Source organism: Podarcis muralis, chromosome 5 (genome assembly GCF_964188315.1).
Source record: "Podarcis muralis chromosome 5, rPodMur119.hap1.1, whole genome shotgun sequence".
NCBI classification, from domain to species: Eukaryota; Metazoa; Chordata; class Lepidosauria; order Squamata; family Lacertidae; genus Podarcis; species Podarcis muralis.
The window spans coordinates 97,982,288-98,008,077 of record NC_135659.1 but is presented as its reverse complement, the minus strand read 5'-3'; the positions used below and the strand labels follow the sequence as shown (position 1 = coordinate 98,008,077).

General features: G+C 50.6%; 1 protein-coding gene across 5 annotated transcripts in view; it reads left to right on the top strand.

Moving 5' to 3' along the window:
• Positions 1-4,035: 4,035 nt before the first annotated feature.
• LOC114599811 (sodium-dependent lysophosphatidylcholine symporter 1-like) overlaps positions 4,036-25,790 on the top strand; it is a 54,277-nt gene continuing 32,522 nt past the window's right edge. For 3 of the 5 annotated variants that reach the window (XM_077929432.1, XM_028735546.2, XM_028735545.2), the window contains exon 1: positions 4,044-5,433. In XM_077929432.1, coding sequence (XP_077785558.1) covers positions 5,206-5,433 — 228 coding nt within the window. In that variant the 5' untranslated portion in view covers positions 4,044-5,205. Of the gene's footprint in view, positions 5,434-8,874; positions 10,131-25,790 lie in introns of those variants that run through there. The other 2 variants (XM_077929431.1, XM_077929430.1) reach the window with 2 other exon arrangements.

Sequence of the window (25,790 nt, the reverse complement as noted above, 5' to 3'; positions counted from 1 at the left end):
CTGCTGCCAGTCTGCTGCCACTGACTTGTGGGGACATCTTTCAGAGAAGAAAGGGCAAAGGAGTAAACCCTTCACAAATCCAGAGTAGAGCCCCTAAGATAACAACAACAACAACAATTTATTATTTGTACCCTGCCCATCTGGATGGGTTTCCCCAGCCATTCTGGGCGGCTTCCAACAAAGATTAAAAATACATCAAAATGTCACACATTAAAAACTACCCTGAATAGGGCTGCCTTCAGATGTTTTCTGAATGTCAGGTAGTTGTTTATCTCTTTGACATCTGGTGGGTGGGTGTTCCACAGGGCGGGTGCCACTACCGAGAAGGCCCTCTGCCTGGTTCCCTGTAACTTGGCTTCTTGCAGTGAGGGAACTGCCAGAAGGCCCTTGGCGCTGGACCTCAGTGTACGGGCAGAACGATGGGGGTGGAGACGCTCCTTCAGGTATACTGGACCGAGGCCATTTAGGGCTTTAAAGGTCAGCACCAACACTTTGAATTGTGCTCGGAAATGTACTAGGAGCCAATGTAGGTTCTTCAAGGCCGGTGTTATGTGGTCTTGGCGGCTGCCCCCAGCCACCAGTCTAGCTGCCGCATTCTGGATTAGTTGTAGTTTCCGAGTCACCTTCAAAGGTAGCCCCACATAGAGCGCATTGCAGTAGTCCAAGTGAGAGATAACCAGAGCATGCACCACTCTGGCAAGACAGTCTGCGGGCAGGTAGGGTCTCATCCTGCGTACCAGATGGAGCTGGTAGACAGCTGCCCTGGACACAGAATTGACCTGCGCCTCCATGGACAGCTGTGCATCCAAAATGTCTCCCAGGCTGCGCACCTGGTCCTTCAGGGGCACAGTTACCCCATTCAGGACCAGGGAATCCTCCACACCAGCCCGCCTCCTGTCCCCCAGAAACAGTACTTCTGTCTTGCCAGGATTCAACCACAATGGTTGTGACCCCTGGGAATCATAGTCCAGAGCATCAGCTGGGCACCACGTTGGAGAAGGCATGGCAGACCAGACCACCCTCCCTCTGCAGGACGGGTGGGAGTCATCTGGGATGCAGAGATGAAGCTGGTGGGCGCCCCTGTTAGTCATGCAGAACAAAACTGAGCCAGGAAGACAAAGGCTTGCTGACTCAGCCTCCGGCACTATAATCAGGGAACTGTTATGACTCACCTTGCAAGATGGGGATTTGAAAAACAATCATCGGATTAACCCCTGATAGAGTGGAGGGAGGAGGGAAGCCTTTTCCCCCAATGTAGTGGCTGAATCTCTGAAGCAGTGATGCTGTCAGGGCAGGAAAATGGGGGGGGGGGAGAGAGACACAGTCCCCAAATTGGGGGTTTCGTGCAACACGTAAACTATGGAGCTCCCCCCGCCCCCGAAGAGGCAGTGATGGTTACCAACTTGGATGGCTTTGAAAGAGGATTAGACAAATTCGTAGAGGAGGACTCTCGATGGCTACCAGGCAGGATGGTTCTGCTCTGACTCCACAGTTGGTATGCTTCTGAATACCAGTTGCTGGAAACTGTCAGGAGTTCAGCCTACACTTGAGTAGGACCCTGGCAGAGACACATGCCAGACTGGCATGTTCTCTCCCTCCTGGTCTTTCGTTCAGGAGCTTCAAATGTTTCCTCAGCCCAAACATCACAGTGACCGATGCCAACCGACACCAGCACACTTAGGGACCTGCAGAGTTTGTGCAACTTGCATAACAGACCTGAGCAACTCAGCGTTTTGGCTAATCTACTTTATTTAAATATACTGTGGTACCTCAGGTTAAGTACTTAATTCGTTCCGGAGGTCCGTTCTTAACCTGAAACTGTTCTTAACCTGAAGCACCACTTTAGCTAATGGGGCCTCCTGCTGCCACCGTGCCGCCAGAGCACGATTTCTGTTCTCATCCTGAAGCAAAGTTCTTAACCCAAGGTACTATTTCTGGGTTAGCGAAGTCTGTAACCTGAAGCGTATGTAACCCGAGGTACCACTGTAAACCCACACGGAGCACTGCAACATGGCTCCCTCTCTCTCTAGCATCAGACAGCAAAGAGAAAAAGGACAAAGGACAATAGTCCCACTTAACGGAACACAGTAACACAAACATCCTGTCTCCGTCACTTCCCACTCTGTGGAGTCAAAACATACACCGTCATGTGATAGACAACAATCCCATGACTGCAATCACAGAGCAGGAATTCTAACAGAAACCACAGCAGGGGAAAGTTGCTCTTGGGCTAAGATTGTGGGCCCCACAAGTTCGGGGGTGGTGTAGGGCACAGCAGGCAAGGGCAGTCCCCCCCCCACTTCTTGGGGGGGGGTAGGGAGGCTAATTACTCCCATCATAGCCTCCAAATTACCTCGTGTGGGTCGGGGAGATGTTATTGTCAGCCATCTTCAGATGCGCCCCCTAGTGGCCCCCGAAGATCCTGCTTGTGCATGTCCCATAATGGATATCTGGCTGGCCGGTGTGAGTACAGGATGCTGGACTAGATGGGCTGTTGGCCTCATCCAGCAGGCTCTCTTCTGGTATGTCCAACTCTTCATAACAAGGGTGTCTGCAAATGTGCCATGAATGCGGGCAACATCAACTCTGCCATGTGGGAACCCCTTGCAGTGCTTGGAGACAGTCTGGTTGTGTATCCATAGTAGTGACCACAGCAGAAATGACCGCTGGGAGGAGCACAGAGAGAAAAAATGCCCTGGTGCATCTGCAGCAGCACAATCAGATGCCTTCCTCTGCCCCAGCTGCAACAAAACATGTCTCTCCTGTATCTGTCTCTGCAGCCACAGCAATTGCTGCAACTTTCCAACAGTTTGACTTCACCCCCAAAGGTGCACTCCTCCGTTGTCTCCCGAGACAGATGGATGCCAGGGGTGTGTCTTGCAAACCACTGTTCTGAACGATGCTTTTTTTATCGGTTAGGGGGCGGGAGGGAGGATTCAGAGCTGAAGTGGGCTGCTTCGTGAAACTCCCTCTGCGCCACTGATGTGGTTTTTAAAAGACCTTTGCAAAGATTTGCTTGGCATCCTTTAACAACTCTCAAAAGATCCAGTTGATGCTGGAGAGACTAACCGGCTGCCAATAAAAACCAGTTAGGCAAGGTCATTCCCCACAGTTCATTGAGAAAAGTTTAAAGGGAATGTGCCAACATTCAACCGCATAACATGTAGTTTGGGCTTCAGCCACCCTGCGCACACTGGATGACTTTTGGTCAGCCGTTTCCCAAAGCAGGTGGCTTCCAGATGTGCCTGACTACAGCAGGGGCAGATGGGAACATCTGGAAACAGCCTGCTTTGGGGAAAAGGCTGAGTTTGGGCAATCACTTTCTTACTACTTCACAAGGGAGGAAAAACTGGTTTGCAGGCTGACATCTGAATGCTTCCTTGAGTTTCTTGGAGACAGAGTTGGATAAAAATGAAATAAGCACATTGTCGTGTTCCTTTATGTGCTCTGTTTATAATAAGATCAAGGTTTCTAAAATAATGAAGGCCTCATCCACGAACCTCTCTGCCTTTCTCAGCTTTTCCTAGCCAGGCACACATTTAAAGGGCACCCAACACACATTTAAAGCTCAGAACTTCTCCCAAAGAATTCTGGGAACTGTGTTGTGTTGTTTAGTCATTTAGTCGTGTCCGACTCTTTGTGATGCCATGGACCAGAGCACGCCAGGCACTCCTGTCTTCCACTGCCTCCCGCAGTTTGGTCAAACTCATGCTGGTAGCTTCGAGATCACTGTCCAACCATCTTGTCCTCTGTCGTCCCCTTCTCCTTGTGCCCTCCATCTTTCCCAACATCAGGGTCTTTCCCAGGGAGTCTTCTCTTCTCATGAGGTGGCCAAAGTATTGGATCCTCAGCTTCAGGATCTGTCCTTCCAGGGAGCACTCAGGGCTGATTTCCTTCAGAATGGAGAGGTTTGATCTCCTTGCAGTCCATGGGACTCTCAAGAGTCTTCTCCAGCACCATAATTCAAAAGCATCCATTCTTCAGCGCTCAGCCTTCTTTATGGTCCAGCTCTCACTTCCATACATCACTACTGGGAAAACCAGAGCTTTAGTTTCCTCTTTACAGAGTTGCAGTTCCCAGCACAACAGTTCGCAGGATTCTTTGGAGGAGGTTGTGGACATTAGATGTGCTTTTAACGCAGGAGGTCCTTGGCCTCCCCTAAGGGGGGGAAATGTTCCTAGCCAGAGATCCAGGAGCGAATTGTGCAGAGGGCGCACAAACAACTTCCGTCCAAGAGACAAACAGCGGCGTGTGTGCTGGACAGTGCAAAACAATGGAAAGCCCCAACGCCTCTTCTTTCCTCTTATCAGTTTCCTCGGACACGCTCCTTTCTCTGGGTCAGTTTCCTGTGCGGACACTGGTCCATTTCCTCGATTCAACTTGCAAGCCTTTTGGAGACGTCCAAGCTGTTCTAAAAAAAAAACCTCAGGTTGGCTTTTACAGCCCAAATCTCCACCGAGGCCCGCTAATCGATCAGAGAAAACAAACGGAGGCAACCCAAGAAGCAACGCTATAGCTGTTTTTATCTTTGTTCCTTATCTGTTGTGACAGGCCAGAACAAAAGCGAGTTACGAAACGTCACAGATACATCACCAAACGGGTTGTGCATGAAAATCAGTTCATGCTCAGAGTTCATGTTTCTCCCACGTCTTTACAAGTCTATCAAGATGCCTGATGACACCTGAGGATTGCCCTTCCTGGCCTGTCTGAAACATCCTTTGGAAATGGTGAACACCTTGGCTCCTGAAGCCAAAGGCCTGCAACATTCAGACATAGATTTGTGCTCATTTGACAGTTCAGCTTGGCCACGCAACAGACTCTTGTCAAACCGGTTTGCAGAGGGGCGACCTCCCAGGAATTTCTTGCTACCGTGACCTGAGGGGTGGGGGCTCGAGGAGCCAAACCTCCCTCTTGTATTGCTCTCTGTACTATTTCAGACATGCGGTTTACGCACTTCTCCGTGTGCGTTTGCATTGTATTTATGGCACCTTAGACTTCTTGCAACAAAAGCGAAGACGGCAGGCAGGCGGCTCCTAGGCGGACAACTGCCCGTCCCGCACCGGACAGCTTTCATCCACCCCTTTCCTCTGCGCCTGCCAGAGGCTCCCGGTCCCACCCCTTGCTGGCGAGAGCCCTGGTGTTGGTGTCGGTTTCAGGGCCAGGCGCGCGTCCGCCTCCCGTCCGCGCCCCCGGGGAGGAAGAAGCATGATTTGCGTCCGCTTGCTTCCTGGAGGGGACTATCCCTCTCGCCCCCCTCCTGCGCTCCTTCCTCCCGCTCCGGCTGCCCTGTGCGTAATTGCGCGCGGAGGCTCGGCAGGTGATGGTCCTATAACTATGCGAGCCATGCTTCAGGGAGAAGGCCAGGGCGAAGCGGCGCGGGAAGGGTTAACCCCGAAGGGTGCAGAGCCTGGGAAGGACGCGCAGCCCAGCCGGGTAAGCCGGAGAGGAGGGCGAAGGGTGCAGGCAGTGGCCTCAGCCAGGACTAGCACCTTGACCAATTTGGAGAGGTGGCTTTTCTTGTGCGTGACTCCGCGGAGCGCTGCGAGGCTGGCTGAGCGCCCTCACAGTCGGTTCCAAGAGGGTTTCTATATTTGAGCATTTTAAAGGGGGTGGGAGGCGCTCCCGGGCCGTTTGCCTGCCAAAAGTCTAAGCCAGGCAGCCGGAGAGGGTGGCGCTTGACTTGCAGATGCGGCACGGGGAGATCCTTTGGCAAGGAGCAAGCGTCCGGGAGCAGAGTTTACCTATGCGTGTTTGCAATTCTCTTTTTAATTCCGCGGGCTATGAAAAGTAAAACGCGAGGGAGGCAAGGGGGTGCAGACATATAGATCCGAGCACCTGGCCCCACGCAACTCGGTGGCTTTGCATGCGAAAAAGCCCTTGTCATCTCCACTTACAAGGGTTTCAGGTGGTATCTGCGGAACTCGCTGCAGCAGGGGGCAGCGAGGGCCACCGACATGGATGGCTTTAAGAGAGGATTGGACAGATTCATGGAGAAGGGTACCTACGGGACCGCCTCTCCCGGTATGCCTGGAAGACTGTGCTTCTGAGCATGTGCAGAGTGCTGTTCCTCAGGGGGAAAGTGCGGGTGCCTGCACTAGCCCAGGATCAGGCCAGGCTCAAGATCAGGGGCCAGCACCCTTTTTCAGTCGTGGGCCGGTCCATCGTCCCTCAGACCATGCGGTGGGCCGGACTATATTTTGGGGGAAAATATGAACAAATTCCTATGCCCCACAAATAACCCAGAGATGCATTTTAAATAAATGCACACATTCTACTCATGTAAAAACACGCTGATTCCCAGACCGTCCACCGGCTGGATTGAGAAGGCGATTGGGCCGGATCCGGCCCCCCCCCCGGGCCTTAGGTTGCCTACCCCTGCTCAAGATGCTTTGCTGCCTGAGGCAAAGGACGCAAGATGCCCATTTTATGGGCGTAAGCTGACCAGACTGAAGACACAGCCTCATGGCAAAGCTGGCAAGACAGCATCTCCCAACCCCTTAAGGGAGCCAGGCTAACTTAGAGGGCTCAGGGCAGAGCTCTACCCTTTAGCACCAGAGATGGGGAACCTTTTTCAGGCTGGGGCCCGCATTGCCTTCTAACCAACGTTCCAGGGGCCACATGTCAGAGGTGAGCAGGGCCAGATTTAGGTTTGATGAGGCCCTAAGCTCCTGAAAGTAATGGGACCCTTCATATGTCCAGCTGTCCTTCGTCAACAACAAATTGTCGCTGCTTTTTGTGTTGCATATATGCTCTCTGGTAATTGATGGACCTAATAGGTATCTGAAGCCATTTGCACGTAACAAAATATGTATTTATGTATTTTATCAAAGTAATTGTTGAACTGAAATACAATAAAGAAGACGTACTAATAGTGAAATACCATTAATTAGTATATTGATAGTGAAATAATTATTAAGCTCTAACTTAAAATGATTTTTTTATTCATAACAAACTTAATAATGCAAACACATTGGCATTTGCCAATAACAAAAGTTCCTTTAGAAACACAATTTACCAAGACTCATAATCTAATCTCTAGAAACTTGCTATAACATGAAATAATAATTGTAGGTTTTATTTTGTTTTTTATCTTATATTTTGGAAATGTACATCCAGGTGGTTTTTTCCCTTTATTTTTTGGGGGGGCCCCAAGAGAGTGGGGCCCTAAGCTGTAGCTTGTTTAAAGGTAAAGGTAAAGGGACCCCTGACCATTAGGTCCAGTCATGACCGACTCTGGGGTTGCGGCGCTCATCTCGCTTTATTGGCCGAGGGAGCCAGCGTACAGCTTCCGGGTCATGTGGCCAGCAGGACTAAGCCGCTTCTGGCAAACCAGAGCAGCACACAGAAACGCCGTTTTCCTTCCCGCTGGAGTGGTACCTATTTATCTACTTGCACTTCGTGCTTTTGAACTGCTAGGTGGGCAGGAACAGGGACCGAGCAACGGGAGCTCACTCCATCGTGGGGATTCGAACTGCCGACCTTCTGATCAGCAAGCGCTAGGCTCTGTGGTTTAACCCACAGCGCCTCCTGCGTCCTGTAGCTTGTTTAGCTTATACATAAATCTGGCCCTGGAGGTGAGCAGGGGCCAGGAACAAAAGTGGAGTGGGCGACAAATGAAGGCTAGTTTCTACCCACACTTGCACACTCCTCTCTCTATCCTTCCCCCAGGGAAATAAGAGGAATTGTCAGAGTTCCAGGCAGTGGCGTAGCGTGGGTTGTCAGCACCCGGGGCAAGGCAAGTAATTTGCGCCCCCTAACCCGTGGATTTGCGCCCCCTAACCCGTGGATTTGCGCCCCCTAACCCATGGATTTGCCCTAACCCCAGATCTTGCGCCCGGTGCGGCTGGCCCCCCCTGCACCCCCACGCTATGCCACTGGTTCCAGGGCACCTTCCAGCTGTGGAGAAATACTCAAGGAAGGTGAAAAACAGCAGCAATGATGGGCAGAGGCTGTGCTATCGTCAGGCCAACTAGGCATCCGCCTCGGGCACAGACCTCCAAGGGGTGGGCACAGTTTCATACAGGTTAGTTTTTGTTTTGCCAATCCTGTGAACTTAACAGCAGCAACACGAAGACTTCCAAAGTCCATGCTGCCGCTGCGCTAGGAAAACCTCTCTTCGTGCCACGACAGAAGCTCCTGGATAATGTGCCAGATGTTTCTGTTGCCCTAAGGACCCTCCACGCACTTCCAGCGTCAGTGGCGAGTGGGGAACGCAAAGCTCGAGTTTGCAGAACTGTCTTACGTTTAAGAATGTTGCCAGGGGGACTAGTCGGCTTGGCAAATCTATCAGCTGAGCTTCTGCCCAAGCTGCCTGCGCTTGACCCGAAGGAGCTGGTGATGACAAAGTTTGCCAAGGAAAAGGCACACAAAGTGAGATTGTGATCTGCATGAAATGGCAACATGTAACACCGCAATTCACAAGACTATTCAAAATGGTTTGTGTCCTCAAGTGTTTTCTTTTGTATTTGAGGAAGGTGCTCAAAGATGGTTGCATTATGCTTATCCTTACACTCTAAAATAAATTTAGCGCTTCCAAGTTGTGTGCTTTTGATTTTTCAACTGCTTCTGAAAATTGAAGCTAGCAATTTTGGGGGTGGGTTGCAAGTACAGTGGTACCTTGGGTTAAGTACTTAATTCGTTCCGGAGTTCCGTTCTTAACCTGAAACTGTTCTTAACTTGAAGCACCACTTTAGCTAATGGGGCCTCCCGCTGCTGCTGCACCGCCGGAGCACGATTTCTGTTCTCATCCTGAAGCAAAGTTCTTAATCCGAGGTACTATTTCTGGGTTAGCGGAGTCTGTAACCTGAAGCTTCTGTAACCTGAGGTACCACTGTAGTTAGCCATGCCTAGGGTGCAAAATAGCCTGGTGATAGGTGCAGCATGGAGAGAGCACTGAAGGCCAGTTAGAGAGGCCTAATTTTCCTCTCAGCTGCTCTAACACCTTCCCACTGCTTTGCCCCCTCTGCCCTAAATCTGCCACCTGAGGCCATTGCCTCCCTCTGCCTCATGGTAGGACTGCTTTGGAGCTTCCCATAATGAGCAAGTTGTTGATCACTGTGAGGACAGGATGCTGGACTAGCCAGGCCATAATGCCCCACCTTCCTCCCCACACCTCCAGGATTTCATGTGCACACAAGACTTTGCCTTGCTGCATCCACCGACAACATGCTCAATCTGCAACAAGCTTTGATTTTCGGAAATCGGAATGAAACCCTGAAATATACTCAGAGTCGCAAAGTGATTTCATGCTCTTTATTCAGCTCATAGTGGTGAGGAGGAATGAATGAAAGTCCCCTCAAAGTATCCGCTTTATATACATTATTTACACAATGGGCTAATTCTGATTGGCTAATTCTGGAATTCTACTGTAAGCCAATCAGGTTGTGGATTCACTTCTATCTGGAGCATGATTGGGTGGTTCCTGCCAACCAATCATACTGCTGCATTGTTCTAGGACCAATCAGACTGCTGCATTCTGAATCCTATTGTTCTAGGACCAATCAGACTGCTGCATTTTGGATCCTATTGTTCTAGGACCAATCAGACTGCTGCAGTTTGGATCCTATTCAACTCAGTACATAACAAACCCGTTTCTCAAGAAGCGCTTTTCATGGACTAAAAAATACGCAGCAGTTCTAGATTGTGTGAGGACTACGCAGGGGAAAAGAAAACAAGCACTCCATTGACTCTGGAACGAAATGTGTGTGTGCTGCCATAATACTAGGGGATGAGAAATGCCAGAAGCAGGTGATGTTGCTCTCAGATAGTGCGTGGAAGCAAAGAGCTGGCCAAGCCTTTCCTGGGTGCCACGGCCTGTGCCCTGCTTGGACAAGCGCCGAGGGGAACTTCAGGGTGCCGGCCAAGTAGGTGAAGTTTGGTAAAGCATTAATGAACGTGTCCAGGTCCCTGGCTGTGTCGTCATCACCTTCTCTTGTTGCCACAATGAATCACAGCCCTCGTTCCTTCCAGAAATGTGTCTGCAGTCCCCCAGTGAGGGTGCCTCTGATTGGCCTAATTACCGTACTTCCTGCCGTTGGGACAGGGTAAAAAAGGGTAACAGGGTCAGTGCAAGAAATTTGGGCACCAGAGGCGATCGCAAAATGGCACGTCCTCCCACCAGGGAAGATGGGGTGAGTGGAGATGTACAACAAGAACCAGGGAGGAATTGATCAAATTAACCTTACGTGACACTTGAAGTGGGAATCAAAGGCCATTTGGGGAGGTGGGGGCTCTGCTCTGAATCACGCTGGGAGGGTGCAAAGCCCAGGAGGCCCCCAGGAGTCAGCCTTTTCAGTATCCTCCCTGGGGTGGCAGGAGACTGGTAAAGTAAAGGTAAAGGGACCCCCTGACCGTTAGGTCCAGTCGTGGCTGACTCTGGGGTTGCGGCACTCATCTCGCTTTACTGGCTGAGGGAGCCGACGTTTGTCCGCAGACAGTTTTTTCCGGGTCATGTGGCCAGCATGACTAAGCCGCTTCTGGCGAGCCAGAGCAGCACACGGAAACGCCGTTTACCTTCCCGCCAGAGCGGTACCTATTTATCTACTTGCACTTTGAGGTGCTTTCGAACTGCTAGGTGGGCAGGAGCAGGGACCGAGCAACAGCTCACCCCGTTGCGGGGATTCGAACTGCCGACCTTCTGATCGGCAAGTCCTAGGCCCTGTGGTTTAACCCACAGCACCACCCGCGTCCCAGGAGACTGGTAGCGCCCTCTATTTGCTGAGAGGCTGCTGTTGAGGTGGGGTGGGGGGCTGCCGAGGTGACAGATTCAGCCCCCAAGGAGTGTGCCACAGCCATTGCTGTTACTGCAGCTGCAGCCGGTGATGCATTCCTTGGAGGCCAGATATGCTGCCCCTATAGATCCTGCCGCCCGAGGCAGTCGCCTCACCTTGCCTCACGGGTGGGCCGGCCCTGATAAGTAACCAAGATGAGGACCGAGAGGCAGTGTCCGGCTACGAGCCTCAGTCAGTTAAAAGCTCTTTGGAACCAAGAGGCTGTTAAAGGAAGGTGCCACGTGGTCCTTCCCGGTCAGTGCCCTCCCTCCCATCCCACAGGGTTCCTGAGCTGGGGGGCCACCACTGAGAAGACTCTGGATGGAGCAGCCATCTTCTGGAGCTCTCTGGATGCTTTGGGACTACAACTCCCATCAGCCCCTGCCAGCAGAGCTGGGCTCCAGCTAGCCACAGCATCACATGGCTGATGGGAATTGTAGTCCATAATATTTGGGGCATCCCATGATAGGGAAGGTGGGACGCGGGTGGCGCTGTGGGTTAAAGCCTCAGCGCCTAGGGCTTGCCGATCGTCAGGTCGGCGGTTCGAATCCCTGCGGCGGGGTGCGCTCCCGTCGTTCGGTCAAAGCGCCTGCCAACCTAGCAGTTCGAAAGCACCCCCGGGTGCAAGTACATAAATAGGGACCGCTTACAAGCGAGAAGGTAAACGGCGTTTCCGTGTGCGGCTCTGGCTCGCCAGATGCAGCTTGTCACGCTGGCCACGTGACCCGGAAGTGTCTCCGGACAGCGCTGGCCCCCGGCCTCTTGAGTGAGATGGGCACACAACCCTAGAGTCTGGCAAGACTGGCCCGTACCGGCAGGGGTACCTTTACCTTTTACCTTTTATGATAGGGAAGGAAGCACTGGATCTTGGAGCCACAATCCCCCATACTTCAGATAGCGGGACCACTTTGAAGGGAGCCTTCATAGTGCAGGGGTTATTGTTTGTTGTTGTTTTTACTGGTTATGTATTATTCTGTTCTTATATTGTCAAACACCATGCGATCCTCAAAGGAAGGGCAATATAGACATTTGACAACAACAGCAACTGACTTGCAGGCACAACAGGGCTGTTCTGTTCTGCAGCCCTCTGTGAAAATATGTGCTTCTAAAATTATCTGCAGCCACTATCCAGCTGCCGACACCCGATCCATCGCAAGCAGCTTGTGAAATGTCTCCCCGTCTCCTCCCCACCGCTGTTTATGCTGCTATTATCCCTCCAGTCCAAGGAGCTGAGGTTGGCACGTATATGTATATGTATATGTATAGTCATACTTCGGGTTGAAGTTGCTTCATGAGCGCTTTCGGGTTGTGCTCCGCGGTGACCCGGAAGTAACGGAATGCATTACTTCTGGGTTTCGCCACTCGCGCATGCGAAGATGGTTAAAATGATGTCACGCGCATGCGCGGAAGTGGCAAATTGCGACACGCGCAGACGTGGGTTGCGTTCGATCCCGTTCGTATCCAGAGGTACCACTGTATACAGTGGTACCTCTGGTTGTGAACAGGATCCGTTCCGGAGTCCCGTTCGCAGCATGAGCAGAACAGAACCCGCATCTGCGCATGCATGGGTCATAATTCACTGTGTCTGCGCATGCGCATGACATCATTCTGAGTGTCTGCGCATGCGCGAGCGGCGAAACCCAGAAGTAACCCTTTGCAGTACTTCCGGGTCGCCGCGGGACACAACCTGAAAAAACGTATCATGAAGCAAACGCAATACGAGGTATTACTGACTGTATGTATATGTATATTCTGTTTCCTTTCACAACACCCCTGCAAGGGAGGTTATAGACTGAGGGGTTTCCCCACTACAGTTCTCATGGAACTTTGAAGTGTCAGGCATAGCCCTACTGGCTTTAGCCCAAACGTAGCAGAGTTTTCCTGCACAGCGAGGAAGCTAGTTGCGGCAGTAATGACAAGTCAGCTAGACTCAGAATAACTATTTACAGGATTTATTAAAAAAAGGAGAAAATAAAACCAGCAGAGTTTCTGCATACAAAACAAAGCAAAATAAACCCTCTCTTTCTCTCTCTCTCAAAACCATACACAGCACTTCTACTCCTAACAACACCTCACATCAAACTGAGCTAGCAATCCCTTGATAACAGAGTTGAGTGCTGGTCGTTAACCAATCAGAGTGAGTAGTTTCTAGGTCAAGCAGACCTGGGCTTTCTGCCAAGAGTAAATTGACACCAGCCTGAGTTAATTGTGCGAAGCTAGAATCTGCAAGTTTCCCACGAGAACCAATTAACAGAAACTGAACACCCCCTCACAGATTCTGCTGAACAATTAACACCAAATACACCTATGTAGGAGATCATTTTTCCAGCAAACCTAAACCCTTGCACATTCGCTTGTTCTTTATCTTTGCCAATGGTTTAGTTAACACATCTGCTACATTTTCTTCACTTGATACATAAGTACAGGTGATTACATTGTCTTGTACACAGCAACGTACATTTTGGTATTTTACAGAGATATGTTTGGAACGCGATTTGAAACCCTCTGTTTTACTTAAGGTTATACAAGCTTGATTATCAATGTAAACTCGTACTGGTTCTCCACAATTTACATTTAAATCTGCTAACAAATGCTTGAAATAAATCACCTCGTTGCACAATTCACTCAATGCGGCGTACTCTGATTCTGTTGATGACACACTTACAACGTCTTGCTTGCGTGACCGCCAGCTGATTAAAGCTCCACCGACCATTATGACTAGTCCTGTGACAGATTTTCTATCCGGCAAATTTCCCCAGTCACTATCACAGTAGCAACTCAACATTTCATCCTCTGAAGAATTTAATTGTAACATATAGCCAATTGTCTGTTTGAGATATCTCAGAACTTGTTTTACCCCTTTCCAGGCATTTAGTGTGGGTTTTGAGACCAATCTACTTAATATGCCTACTGCATAACTAATATCAGGTCTGGACCACTGTGCTAGATACAATAAACTTCCAATTACAGAGTGATATACATCAGGATGTTCAAATTCAGGACTCTCATCTATATGAAGTGTTTTTATGAAACCTGGATCCATAGGCACCACTGCCCCTTTGCAATCCTGCATCCTGGATGTAGTCAGTAGTTGTTTAACTTTGTTCTGCTGACTAATTAGGCAGCTGCCATCTTGGGCCCAGCACACTTCCAACCCTAGATATGTCCTAACCGGGCCTAAGTCTTTCACTTTGAACTTACTGGACAATTGCTTGGCAAACCTTTTAGTTTGTTTATATGTTTTGCAGGCGTACAAAACATCATCTACATAGATCAGACAAAACTCTTGATCACTGCCTGTACCACGTACATAAACACAATTGTCAGCTGTACTCTGCTTGAAACCAAATGACACTAAGGCCTCATGGAAACATTTGTTCCAAGATCTTGCAGCCTGTTTGAGACCATATAGAGCTTTGTTTAATTTTAACACTCTATTGGAACCTGTCTCATAACCAGGCGGTTCGGCTAGATACAGGTCTTCTGATATTGATGCATGTAAATATGCAGTCTGAATGTCAAAATGGTTTAACAGGAGTTTTCTCTTTGCTCCAAGCGTTAAAATCAGCCTTACACTGTCTCCCTTAGCAGTAGGGGAAAAAGTCTCGTCATAATCTTTTCCAGGCCTCTGAGAGTATCCTTGAGCGACTAAACGAGCTTTGTATTTGTACTCTCCTGTCACCAGAGGTTTAAGTTTGTACACCCACCTGCAGCCTACAATCTTTGCCCCCTCAGGCGCTGCTACTGGTGTAAAAACCTTGTGCTCATTCAGAGAGGACATCTCTTCCTCCATTGCCTGTTTCCAGAGCTCTGCCTCCTCTTTTGGTAACTTTAACACCTCCTGAAAACTCTTGGGTTCTGCAATTACACTAAACACATTTGCAGTATCTGGAGAAAAACGCACCGGAGGCACTCCTTTGTTTTGTCTTTTAGATCTTCTGGGAGAAAATTTTTCTTCTGACCCACTTTCCTCCTCAGAACTTCGACCTCTCTTTTGTTGCTTAGCAACTGGTCTTTGGCTAACTCCACTTTCTTGAGAGCTCTTATCTGAACTTTCCTCCCCCTCAGACTCTGCCGCTCTGCCGGTGAGTCTTGGGGAGGACCGCTCCCCCCTGAAGCCCATTCTCCATCTTGGGCCTGGGGGCGGGCCCCATACTCCACCTCAGCACATAAGGCTCCAAGGAGGCCTCGGAACATTGCTGCTGCCGCTCTGCCGGTGAGTCTTGGGGAGGACCGCTCCCCCCTGAAGCCCATTCTCCATCTTGGGCCTGGGGGCGGGCCCCATACTCCACCTCAGCACATAAGGCTCCAAGGAGGCCTCGGAACATTGCTGCTGCCGCTCTGCCGGTGAGTCTTGGGGAGGACCGCTCCCCCCTGAAGCCCATTCTCCATCTTGGGCCTGGGGGCGGGCCCCATACTCCACCTCAGCACATAAGGCTCCAAGGAGGCCTCGGAACATTGCTGCTGCCGCTCTGCCGTGAGTTTGTGGGGAGGACTGCTCCCCCCTGAAGCCCATTCTCCATCTTGGGCCTGGGGGTGGGCCCCATACTCCACCTCAGCACATAAGGCTCCAAGGAGGCCTCGGAACATTGCTGCTGCCGCTCTGCCGGTGAGTCTTGGGGAGGACCGCTCCCCCCTGAAGCCCATTCTCCATCTTGGGCCTGGGGGCGGGCCCCATACTCCACCTCAGCACATAAGGCTCCAAGGAGGCCTCGGAACATTGCTGCTGCCGCTCTGCCGGTGAGTCTTGGGGAGGACCGCTCCCCCCTGAAGCCCATTCTCCATCTTGGGCCTGGGGGCGGGCCCCATACTCCACCTCAGCACATAAGGCTCCAAGGAGGCCTCGGAACATTGCTGCTGCCGCTCTGCCGTGAGTTTGTGGGGAGGACTGCTCCCCCCTGAAGCCCATTCTCCATCTTGGGCCTGGGGGCGGGCCCCATACTCCACCTCAGCACATAAGGCTCCAAGGAGGCCTCGGAACATTGCTGCTGCCGCTCTGCCGTGAACATTGTGGTGGGCCCACACCCACCACCGCCACAACTTTGGGGACACTGGTGCTGCAGCAGCAAATTTTTAAAATGTTTTTATATATTTTAAAGTGTTGTAAAGGTGTTTTTACTTTTTATTGTGTTGTACCACCATAAACGGTGGTTTTATCCATGTATTTTTATTTTGTTTTGTTTTATTTTGGGTTGGGGCGGGCTAGTTGTTGAGTGGGGTGGGGATTGGTTTTGTTCTGGTGTAATTGTTTCTGTTTGTTTGCTTTTATATTTTGTAAATGGAGGCGAATATGAGGCTTGGGATTCCTACTGTGGAGGGGCGAGGGAGGTATGGCGGTGGGGGCAGATGTTATAGGCGAAGGGGATCGAGATACGGATATGCTCGTACCCCTTCCAATCTGCGCCCCATCCCGAGATACGAGGGTAGGGTGAGCAAGGATTACTCACCTCCGTCACTGGTGTTGTGCAATGCCAGGTCTATAGGCAACAAAACCGCCACCCTGCGAGATTTCTTCATCTCTCAGGGGGTCGACCTGGCTTGTGTGACGGAGACCTGGGTGCGCGAAGGGGATACTGTTACCTTACGAGAGATGGCGCCCCCGGGTTTCTCCGTCCTCCACCAGTCGCGGACTGTGGGCCGGCGGGGAGGGGTGGCATTATTAATCCGGGAAGATTGTTCTTTCAGGGCTCTACCATCGCCATCGATCCCCGGCATTGAATGCGTTGGCCTAGTGTGGGGCTCCGAGGTGAGCTTGGCTGTCTGGCTGGTGTACCGGCCACCTAGCGCACCAGCAGCCACCCTGTCAGGCCTGCTGGAGGCGGTGGCCGGCTGGGCCTTGGAGTTCCCTAACCTATTGGTATTGGGGGACTTCAACATCCATGCTGATGCCACTCCCTCCTCACAAGCTCTGGACCTGGTGTCTTCCATGGCGACACTAGGGCTCTCCCAGTTTGTTTCGGGCCCCACACATCAAGCAGGCCACACGCTGGATTTGATCTTTGGCGTCGGTATAGATGTGATCATGTTTCCTTCGATGAAGGTGCCATGGTCTGATCACTACGCTCTGAAAGCCAGGATTGACGTTCCACCCCCACCCTGCTTGGGTGGCGAGCCGATTTGGGCTCGCCCGCGGAGGCTGATGGACCCTGATAGATTCCGTCAAGCCTTGCGGGACCTTGCTCCCCCTGGCGACTCATTGACTGAGCTTGTTGAGGGCTGGAATACCCAGCTCCTGGCAGCCATCAATGAGATCGCACCTAAGCGCCCTCTGCGACCCCGCAGAAACCGGGCTCCCTGGTTTACCGAGGAGCTCCGGAAAATGAAGCGGGACCTCAGACGGCTAGAGCGAGTATGGCGGGGTGCCCGTGACGGAGCTTCAAGAACATCCTATAGAGTTTTTATGAAAACCTATGAGATGGCAGTGAAGGCCGCTAAGAAGTCCTACTTCTCGGCCTCCATTGCATCCGCTAGCTCTCGCCCGGCGCAATTATTTAGTATAATTCGGTCTTTAACGTCCCTCGAAGGACAGCCAAATTTAAATAACAATTGGACACACAGCTGTGAGGCATTTGCGAGCTTTTTTGCGGAGAAGGTCCTGTTGCTCCGCCATGACCTCCCCGCCAATTTCGATACAATAAAGGAACTGGAGGCCCCTCGACTGTCCTCGGGTCCAGTATTGGACCACTTTGACCGGATATCCCCAGCCGATGTGGACAGACTCCTCCGAGCTGGAAAGCCCACCACTTGTCCTCTCGACCCGTGCCCGTCCTGGCTGATTAGAGCGTGTCCAGACGAGGTGCGGGCCCCCCTGGGGGATATCATCAATTTGTCCCTTGGCACCGGGACATTCCCAGGGGAACTGAAGGAGGCAGTGGTGCGCCCGCTTTTAAAGAAAACATCATTAGATCCCTTAGATCTATCCAATTACCGCCCGGTTTCGAATCTTCCATTCCTGGGTAAGGTGATTGAGAGAGCGGTTGCGGAACAGCTTGGTAGGTTTCTGGATGAAACATCGGCTCTGGATCCATTCCAGTCCGGCTTCCGCGCTGGTCATGGGACCGAGACGGCTCTGGTCGCCTTAACAGATGATCTCCGTAGGCAGCTGGATCAAGGCGGGTCGGGGCTGCTGATTCTTCTAGACCTGTCAGCAGCCTTCGACATGGTCGATCACGAACTCCTGGACCACCGCCTTGCCGACGTGGGGATCCAGGGCACAGCCCTTCAATGGCTGCGCTCGTTTCTCTCTGGTCGGGGACAGAGGGTGGCGCTTGGGGGGGAATTGTCATCCCGCCACTCCTTGGTGTGTGGAGTGCCTCAGGGTGCGATTCTCTCCCCGATGCTTTTTAACATCTTTATGCGCCCCCTTGCCCAGCTTGTCCGGAGTTTTGGGCTGGGCTGCCATCAGTATGCTGATGACACCCAACTCTATCTGTTGATGGATGGCCATCCTGACTCGGCCCCAGACACACTGATCAGATGCTTGGAAGCTGTGGCTGGATGGTTACGTGGGAGCCGGTTGAAGTTAAATCCTTCGAAGACAGAGGTCCTCTGGCTGGGACGGGACGATATGAGATTGAGGGGGCAACTCCCTTCTCTTGCGGGGGTGCAATTAGTGCCAGCACCGTCCGTTAAGAGTTTGGGTGTAATCTTCGATACCTCCCTCTCCATGGAGGCGCAGATTGCAGCTATAACAAAGGTGGCATTTTTTCATCTCCGCCAAGCTAAGCAGTTGGCTCCTTACCTCTCTCGCCCTGACCTAGCCACTGTGATCCACGCGACGGTCACCTCCAGACTGGATTATTGTAACTCGCTCTACGTGGGGCTGCCCTTGAGACTGACCCAGAAACTCCAGCGGGTGCAGAATGCCGCAGCGAGACTCCTTACGGGGTCTTCGCTGCGAGATCACATTCATCCGGTGCTATACCAGCTGCACTGGCTCCCGGTGGAGTACAGGATCAGGTTTAAGGTGCTGGTTTTAACCTTTAAAGCCCTATACGGCCTAGGACCCTCGTACCTACGGGACCGCCTCTCCTGGTATGCCCCACAGAGGAACTTACGGTCTTCAAATAAAAACATCTTGAAGGTCCCAGGCCACAGAGAGGTTAGGCTGGCCTCAACTAGAGCCAGAGCTTTTTCGACTGCGGCTCCAACCTGGTGGAATGCCCTGTCGCAAGAGACAAGGGCCCTGCAGGACTTGACATCTTTTCGCAGGGCCTGTAAGACAGAGCTGTTCCACCAGGCCTTTGGTCAGGGCGCAGCCTGACTCCCTCCTTTGGCAATCTCTACAAAGCTTTAGTCTATGGTTGCCATCAATTTGTATTTTAATTAATTTTTAGAATGTATTTATAATGTTGTACTGTTTTAGTGTTGTTAGCCGCCCTGAGCCCGGCTTCGGCTGGGGAGGGCGGGATATAAATAAAATTTATTATTATTATTATTATTATTATTCTCTGTGTCTACCTTCAGAGTCATGAAGCTCCTGGGAAGGTTCAAACCAAACCTCAGTATTGGCATGTAGTCTCTCCCAGCCACTATGTTCACAAAAACTGGCATTCCTGGAGATCACAATGCCATTTGTCCCTTCAGCAAAACGGAAACCTCTTCCCAGCTCCTGGTAACCCACAAACACTAACTGTTTGGTCTTAGGATCTCCCTTCTTCCTCATTTGTTTTGGAATTAATACCCAGGCTTTTGATCCAAACACATGCAAATGGTCAATTTTGGGTTTTTTCTGAAACAATTTAAAGTACGGGGTTGTACCTATTGTTTGATGAAAGAGCCTGTTTTGGAGATAACACGCGGTGAGCATGCTCTCCCCCCAATAAGACATGGGCAAATCAGCATCATCAAGCATGGCAAACATCATATCTTGTAAAGATCTGTTTTTCCGCTCTGCAACGCCATTCTCCTCTGGGGAAAAAATGTTCGTTTTTCTATGCCCAATGCCACGCTTTTGTAACCAATCTTTAAAGGCATTTGACATAAATTCACCACCTCTGTCCGTCTGAATCCTTTTAAGTTTAATGGACAGAAATCTTTCCACAGATGCCACCCAGCCTTTAAACTTAGTGAACACGTCACCCTTATTCTTCATGGGAAAAACCCAGGAGTAACGCGTGGCGTCATCCACAATTGTTAGTGAAAAGCGCGATCCACCCCTGCTTACAGCAAATGGACCAATTACGTCCATGTGAACCAGCTGTAGCGGTGCCTCACTAACTCTGTCGCTTCTGGGGTAAGAGACTCTGTGGGTTTTGACCTTTTTACAAACATTACAATCAAGGTACTTGTTACAACTCTTTAAATTACCCCCATCAGCCAATTCAGACATTTTTAGTACACTTTTCCAGCAAGCATGCCCCATTTTCCTATGCAATAAGTGCACACAGTTGTCATGTATAGCTTTGTTATTCACTGCAGGCTGAGATTTACTGACTACTGCTGCAACTTGAGATCCTGCTTTAAGCCAAAACAAGCCTCCCTCTGACTTAGCAGTGCCTAAAATCTCACCAGCCTTCTTAATAATGCAACTGTCTCCTTCAAAATACACTTTAAACCCAGCTTTTAGCAAACAATCTACAGACATCAGATTGCTCCTTAATGACGGCACACAAAGTACATTTTGCAGGCATTCACGAAGACAAGGAACAAAAACTGCACCCCCCGAAATCACTTCGGAAGTACTTCCGTCTGCTAGAGCCACCTGGCTGCACTGTGCTGAGTTCTTGGAAACAAACAATTCATCTGAATTTACGATGTGGCGAGATGCTCCCGAATCGACCACCCAGACCGCTTGTTTCTCATCAGCACTCTTGACCTCGCCGGTCACCAGCTGAGCCGACTGTTTTTGTTTGAAGAATTTCTTTTTACGCTGCTGCTGCTGATCTCGTCTCTGCTCCTGCACCGGCAACTGAGACTTGACCAACTCCGGACATTGTCGTTTTAGATGCACTGAAGACCCACATTGGAAACAACGCCTAACAGCAAACGCTGACTCCTCACCAATACGCTGCTTTTGCTTCACCTCTGGCACAGCATGAGAACTCCTTCCAAACCGCCCACCTGTAGAAGCCTCTGCAGCCAACGACCTTTCTTGCCTCTTCTGCCATTCTTCAATCAAACGCCCAGTAACGTAACTGACTGATAAATCATGCTCCTGCATGCCTTCTAGAGACAAAACTAAATTATCCCAGCTTTCCGGGAGAGAACTCAAAATAATAGCCACCTTCTCCTGCTGGTCTAATGCACAGTCTCTTTCCTGTAGCGCAGCAAACTTTAACTGTAAACTGTGTAGGTGTTCCTGCATTGTAACCCCAGGCTGTAACATTGCCTTGTACAATGCCTTGCGAATGAACAGCTTGGAAACCGCTGTCTCACGCACATGGAGTTCTTTAAGTGCTTGCCACACACCTCTAGCTGTCTTGATTCCCCTCACATACGGCAACTGGGAATCTTCCAGCCCCAAGACAATTGTGGCCCTTGCTCTTTGGTCTTTGTCGAGGTCTTCATCATCAGGCTTCGCAGGAAACTTACTCACCACTTGCCAGAGACGATCCCTCTGCAGCACTGCCTGCATGCGTTCCGACCACAGCAAGTAATTGGAGTCATTCAGACGCTCAAAAGCCATCTGAACTGGTTGTGAGGCCATCTTGAGAGCGATGTCCCTGGAACCTGGAACCAGCTACTCACGACCACCGAGAGAGAAAACAGGAACCACAGCACCCAGCACTCACACGCTGCAGCTGTTGTCCTTGTGTCCACTGCGTCACCAGCTCACCACAGTCAGGAACCAGCCAGAGTCCATCTGCTGCACCAGCAGGAACAACAACTTCTGGAACTACTGGAACCAACACCGTTGATGCTGACACCACCGCAACTCAGGCTGGCAGCACAATGCCCATAACCTCATGGAACTTTGAAGTGTCAGGCATAGCCCTACTGGCTTTAGCCCAAACATAGCAGAGTTTTCCTGCACAGCGAGGAAGCTAGTTGCGGCAGTAATGACAAGTCAGCTAGACTCAGAATAACTATTTACAGGATTTATTAAAAAAAGGAGAAAATAAAACCAGCAGAGTTTCTGCATACAAAACAAAGCAAAATAAACCCTCTCTTTCTCTCTCTCTCAAAACCATACACAGCACTTCTACTCCTAACAACACCTCACATCAAACTGAGCTAGCAATCCCTTGATAACAGAGTTGAGTGCTGGTCGTTAACCAATCAGAGTGAGTAGTTTCTAGGTCAAGCAGACCTGGGCTTTCTGCCAAGAGTAAATTGACACCAGCCTGAGTTAATTGTGCGAAGCTAGAATCTGCAAGTTTCCCACGAGAACCAATTAACAGAAACTGAACAAGTTCATGGTTGGCTGGCTGGGGATCCGAACCAGGATCTCTCCAGCCTGGGTTGTGGGCTGCATGCTAAGAGAGGGCAGAGCCAGAATTAAGAACAGGTGGAGACGCTTGCAAAAGTATCCTGAATTAACTAATCCAGAATAAAAACTGCCCCGCGTCCATTTTTGCCATGGTCACCTCAGATTAAAATTCCCAAACTTTGGTGAGTCTACTCAGGAGTAAGCGGTTCTACTGAGAAAGCCATCATCCTGAGCCCCACCCCGCAAGATAAGATGGTCTTCGCTGTTGAATGAGCCTTCACTCTGTTTTGGTTTTTGTTTTTTTTGCAGGAAAGTAAGAAGGTGTGGTGCGGGACGCGGGTGGCACTGTGGGTAAAACCTCAGCGCCTAGGACTTGCCGATTGCATGGTCGGCGGTTCGAATCCCCGCGGCGGGGTGAGCTCCTGTCGTTCGGTCCTAGAAGTTCGAAAGCACCCTTAAGTGCAAGTAGATAAATAGGTACCGCTTTATAGCGGGAAGGTAAACGGCGTTTCCGTGAGCTGCTCTGGTGCCGGTTCGCCGGAGCAGCTTTGTCACGCTGGCCACGTGACCCGGAAGTGTCTGCGGACAGCGCTGGCTCCCGGCCTCTTAAGTGAGATGGGCGCACAACCCTAGAGTCTGTCAAGACTGGCCCGTACGGGCAGGGGTACCTTTACCTTTACCTTTACCTTTAAGAAGGTGTTGTCAAAGCAAGTGTGATCCCACACTCTCCAGTACATTTCCCTGTGATTTATTACAAAAAACCCCCACACCTGATCTTTTTGGTGAACTGGGTTTGTTGTGTAAGAGCCCCCAATGCACTATAATTGCACAACCTGAATTTGTTGTTATGTGATTGAACCCTGCCCTCAAACAGCGGCAGCTGGGGCAGGCTTTCAGTTTGAAGTGGTAACTCAAAAAGGACTAGAATCTTGCTTTTGCTTTATTTTTAAAGAAAGATGCTTTCTGAGAGCAATATTCTATTCTTTATGTGTGTGGGATCTTGAAACATTTGAAGTCCTGTTTTCTCTTTCTCGTCTTCTCTCTCTCTCTCTCTCTCTCTCTCTCTCTCTCACACACACACACACACACACACACACACACACACTGCTGCCTGGAAAGTTGTGATTATGCCCAATTTACAGCTGGGGAATTGAGGTCAAGAAAGGCGATTGAAGAGTCCTTGAGTAAGCTTGCTTTCCTCAACCACATATTCTCTTCTGTTTCTCTGTTATCCACCACAAAAACTTCCATTGCCTCTTTTGAAAACCTGTCAGACTCTGGACTTTGAATGTTGTCATGGCTTGAGAGAGGTCATGTCAGTTTGACACCCAGTTCAGAAATTGTATTTTAGGCCTATCAGGATGTGCCAAAACTCCACTTAGTGTCAAAGGAAGAGGCAGCAGATCAGGAGAGAGAGACACCCCCAGTTTGACACCCAGTTCAGAAATTGTATTTTAGGCCTATCAGGATGTGCCAAAACTCCACTTAGTGTCAAAGGAAGAGGCAGCAGATCAGGAGAGAGAGAGAGAGAGAGAGAGAGAGAGAGAGAGAGAGAGAGAGAGAGAGAGAGAGAGCTTTCTCTGGGTCTGCCAAATCCCTGATTTTGCATAAGATTAACATAGAAAATTCTTGGTCAACAGACGAAGAAGCTCGTGTTTAGAGAGGAATTTAACATCCTCCCAACTCCCGTGATGCAATTTGCAGTGACCCCCCCTCTGACAGTGGGATCAAGGCAACCCGATAGGATTTTGCACTGTGGAAACTCCCTGCTGTTTGAATACAGGGGTAGGCCAGATTAGAGAGTTGTAGAGAAACTGCAGAGGGATGCAGGTGGCGCTGTGGATTAAACCACAGAGCCTAGGGCTTGCTGATCAGAATATCGGCGGTTCGAATCCCTGCGACGGGGTGAGCTCCTGTTGCTCAGTCCCTGCTCCTGCCAACCTAGCAGTTCAAAAGCACAAAAAGTGCAAGTAGATAAATAGGTACCGCTCCGGCGGGAAGGTAAATGGCGTTTCCATGCGCTGCTCTGGTTCGCCAGAAGTGGCTTAGTCATGCTGGCCACATGACTCGGAAGCTGTACGCCGGCTCCCTCGGCCAGGAAAGCGAGATGAGCGCCGCAACCCCAGAGTCGGCCCCGATTGGACCTAATGGTCAGGGGTCCCTTTACCTTTAGAGAAACTGCAGAAGGGATATTCATGTCCAGCAGCTCTACAGACCCTCCCAGGTCAGAAGCAGTAGGCACTGGGAGGTTGTGTGGAACAAACCTGCAGCCGTCCAGCTGGGGGTGATGGCACCTGTAGCCCCAAACACCTGGAGGTTGGCAAAGCCTGCAGTTGGGGAGCACAGAAGTATGCTGTATATTAACCACTGGTCCATCTAGATCAGCATACTCTACTCTGACTGGCAGAAGCTCCCAGAATTCTTTGGGTGCTTTAAAGGTAAAGGTAAAGGTACCCCTGCCCATACGGGCCAGTCTTGACAGACTCTGGGGTTGTGCGCTCATCTCACTCAAGAGGCCGGGGGCCAGCGCTGTCCGCAGACACTTCCGGGTCACGTGGCCAGCGTGACAAAGCTGCATCTGGTGAGCCAGCGCAGCACACGGAACGCCGTTTACCTTCCCGCCAGTAAGCGGTCCCTATTTATCTACCTGCACCCGGGGGTGCTTTCGAACTGCTAGGTTGGCAGGCGCTGGGACCGAACAACGGGAGCGCACCCCGCCGCGGGGATTCGAACCGCCGGCCTTTTGATCGGCAAGCCCTAGGCGCTGAGGCTTTTACCCACAGCGCCACCCGCGTCCCTTCTTGGGTGCTTTACATGCAGGATAATAATAATAATAATAATAATAATAATAATAATAATAATAATAATAATTTCATTTATACCCCGCCCTCCCCGGCCAAAGCTGGGCTCAGGGCGGCTAACACCAATAAAATTACAATAAAAACATAACAGAAAATAAATAAATAAAGCAATTTAAAATACAGCTTAAAATGCAATTTAAAATGCAGCGTCATTTTAAAAGTAGCCCATAGATCAAAACCATAAGGGGAGGGAAACATAAGGGTCAGACTGAGTCCAAACCAAAGGCCAGGCGTTACAGCTTTGTCTTTCAGGCCCTGCAGAAAGATGTCAAGTCCCGCAGGGCCCTGGTCTCTTGTGACAGAGCGTTCCACCAAGTCGGGGCCAGTGCTGAAAAGGCCCTGGCCCTAGTTGAGACCAGTCTAACCTCCTAGAGGCTCGGGACCTCCAAAGTGTTGTTATTTGTGGACCTTAAGGTTCTCTGCGGGGCATAGCAGGAGAGACGGTCCCATAGGTACGTGGGTCCTAGGCAGCATAGAGCTTTAAAGATGAAACCTTTCTTCAAAGTGTGCAAAACCAGATATGCTGTGTTTTGGGGGGAGGCTCTCCTGTGCATTTCTGCAGTAATAATAATAATAATAATTTATTATTTGTACCCCGCCCATCTGGCTGGGCTTCCCCAGCCACTCTGGGCGGCTTCCAACAAAGATGAAAGATACACTAAAATGTCACATATTAAAAACTTCCCTGAACAGGGCTGCCTTCAGATGTCTTCTGAATGTCAGGTAGTTGTTTATTGCTTTGACATCTGATGGGAGGGCGTTCCACAGGGCGGGCGCCACTACCGAGAA